The following is a 2,103-nucleotide window of genomic DNA, read 5'->3' as shown; positions in this document are numbered from 1 at the left end:
CCCACTAATGATTTATGCCATAAAACCTTAAGATAAGCATGATGGAATAAGTGGAAAACTAGTGGCAAAGTTAAACTCACCTTTTTGGCTGTATAGCCACCCCCAACAGCAGATCCTAGTATGATATATCGAAGTTTTAAGAGCCTTGCAGCTAATCTCGCTGGCCAAAAATTCCTGTGGGGCTGGTAGCCATATTTAGTTGGAGAAAGCTTCAATTTACGTAAAGGAAGGTTAGTTAGAGAGGAGAACAGCTGAAATGATGTCCTTAATTGGGGTCTTTGAAGTTTTAAGGTAGAATGATGTGAATGATAAATACTTCGTGAAACCAAATGCAGTTTTTGTAGTGGTAAACTTCCTTTTATTCCAGAGCTATGTTTCACTAAGGACTGGCAGACCTCACTGAAAGAAAAATGGGTAAGGAAGAAAGATCAGACAGGGTACTGATACAAAGAAAATGACCAATAAAAAGAAAAAAACAGCATATATCATCACCATGAGTTACTGGCAATCCATTTATCAAATATAGTTTTTTCTCATCTACTTATTGCACCTGGTGGTGCAGTGGTTAGGCGCTCAGGTGCTAACTGAAAGGTTGGCATGAATCCATCAGTTGCTCTCTGGGAGAAAGATGTGGCTGTCTGCTGCTGTAAAGATTGCAGCCTTGGAAACCTATGGGTCAGTTCTACTCTGTTCTACAGGGTCACTATGAGTCAGAATTGACTTAATGACAATGGGTTTGGTTTCTAGTTTTACAGTTAGAAAAAGGGAGGCAAAGGCTGACAATAAAAAGAAATCACTTTAGAGACTAACAGACTCTTAAGAAACCTGGTTACAAAATGTTGAGGTAACCAAGATATCCAATCAAAGGGGGCTAGCTAGGTGTATTATGGTGTATCTGTTCTGGACAACATTACACTATGCTGAAAAGGATGCTAAGGAAGGCTGTTCAAAAAATGCTGATCTAATGTATCTGCTAGTAAAAGACTAGATACTGTAGTTATACTACAACTGTATCACTTTTTAAAAGGAAACAAAAAATATTATCCACATACACATATACAATTAAAATAAAACTTTCCCTAAGGATTACAGTAGTTGTGTTAAACTGATGGACTAGCAGATAATTTCTTTCTTGTGAATTTCTTTGACATTCTACTACTTTTATCATTTTAAAATAAAACTGCTCTACACTATATATATATGAATTAAAAATCAATGCCAATATAGATATTTCTCTTCCTTAAAGAAATAACCAGGAAAAAAATATATATATTTTAATGTTGATGATACATACCAAAATCTATATAGTCATCAATCTCCCACACAATGTCAGGCACAATCCATTTGTAGTCACTAAGATCAGGTATCATATCTTTCCACTGGTCGAAAGTCTAAAAAACAAGAACATATGTCAGTCAAATGTTCTGGATGCCATAAAAAAAACAAAATGAAAAAAAAAAAAATTTAATTAAACTATGTGAATCTGTTAAAAGCAATTATGCTGAAAACTTTTTTTTTTTTTTTTAATGGAACACTTCACGAATTTGTGTGTCATCCTTGCGCAGGGCCCATGCTAATCTTCTCTGTATTGTTTCAATTTTAGTGTATGTGCTGCCGAAGCAAGCACTATGCTGAAAACTTTTAAGGGATAAATTCAATTGGTTTTAGTTTCTCTAAATATAAATTAGCAGGCAAGCCTAGAATACCTGGAAATAGTCATTTACTAAATATGGCAAATATAAAAATTCAAAATAAAATCCTATTCCAATAGTTTTCATCATTTGACTTTAAACAACACTGTGGAATAGAAGGCAGACAGACCAGGAATCAGGATGCCTTGCCTTGAGTTCTAGAACTGCTGGTAAGTGATTGTGTGAGCATGTCACCTAACTTTCTTATCCCTGCTACTACATGGATAAACTGGAAATCAAAGCACAGTGTTCTCGCTCCCAGCTCAGGGTTTGCTCTACCAGGCTGTTTTCATTTCCCATAATTATAACTAAGACTCAGAGGCATTTTTCTGAAATTAAACACAGTGAAAACAGTCTAGCAAATAGCACACACAGAGATATTTAAACATACTGTACTAAAGATTATAGTCTA

General features: G+C 35.0%; 1 protein-coding gene and 1 non-coding gene across 2 annotated transcripts in view; both read right to left on the bottom strand.

Moving 5' to 3' along the window:
- Positions 1 to 1,370, bottom strand: part of OPA1 (OPA1 mitochondrial dynamin like GTPase) — a 100,906-nt gene extending 99,536 nt beyond the window's left edge. Inside the window, exon 1 of the mRNA XM_042781943.1 lies at positions 1,295 to 1,370. Coding sequence (XP_042637877.1) covers positions 1,295 to 1,370 — 76 coding nt within the window. The remainder of the gene's footprint in view (positions 1 to 1,294) is intronic.
- Positions 1,371 to 1,520: 150 nt separating this feature from the next.
- LOC122150681 lies at positions 1,521 to 1,627 on the bottom strand. The gene has a single exon (XR_006163798.1). It is a non-coding gene; the product is annotated as a U6 spliceosomal RNA (small nuclear RNA).
- Positions 1,628 to 2,103: the final 476 nt, after the last annotated feature.

This window comes from Orycteropus afer, unplaced genomic scaffold (assembly GCF_000298275.1).
Source record: "Orycteropus afer afer isolate SDZICR_OR568_19922 unplaced genomic scaffold, OryAfe1.0 scaffold00198, whole genome shotgun sequence".
Taxonomy (NCBI): Eukaryota; Metazoa; Chordata; class Mammalia; order Tubulidentata; family Orycteropodidae; genus Orycteropus; species Orycteropus afer.
The sequence above is the reverse complement of the archived record's forward strand: the minus strand, read 5'-3'. Positions and strand labels throughout refer to the sequence as shown.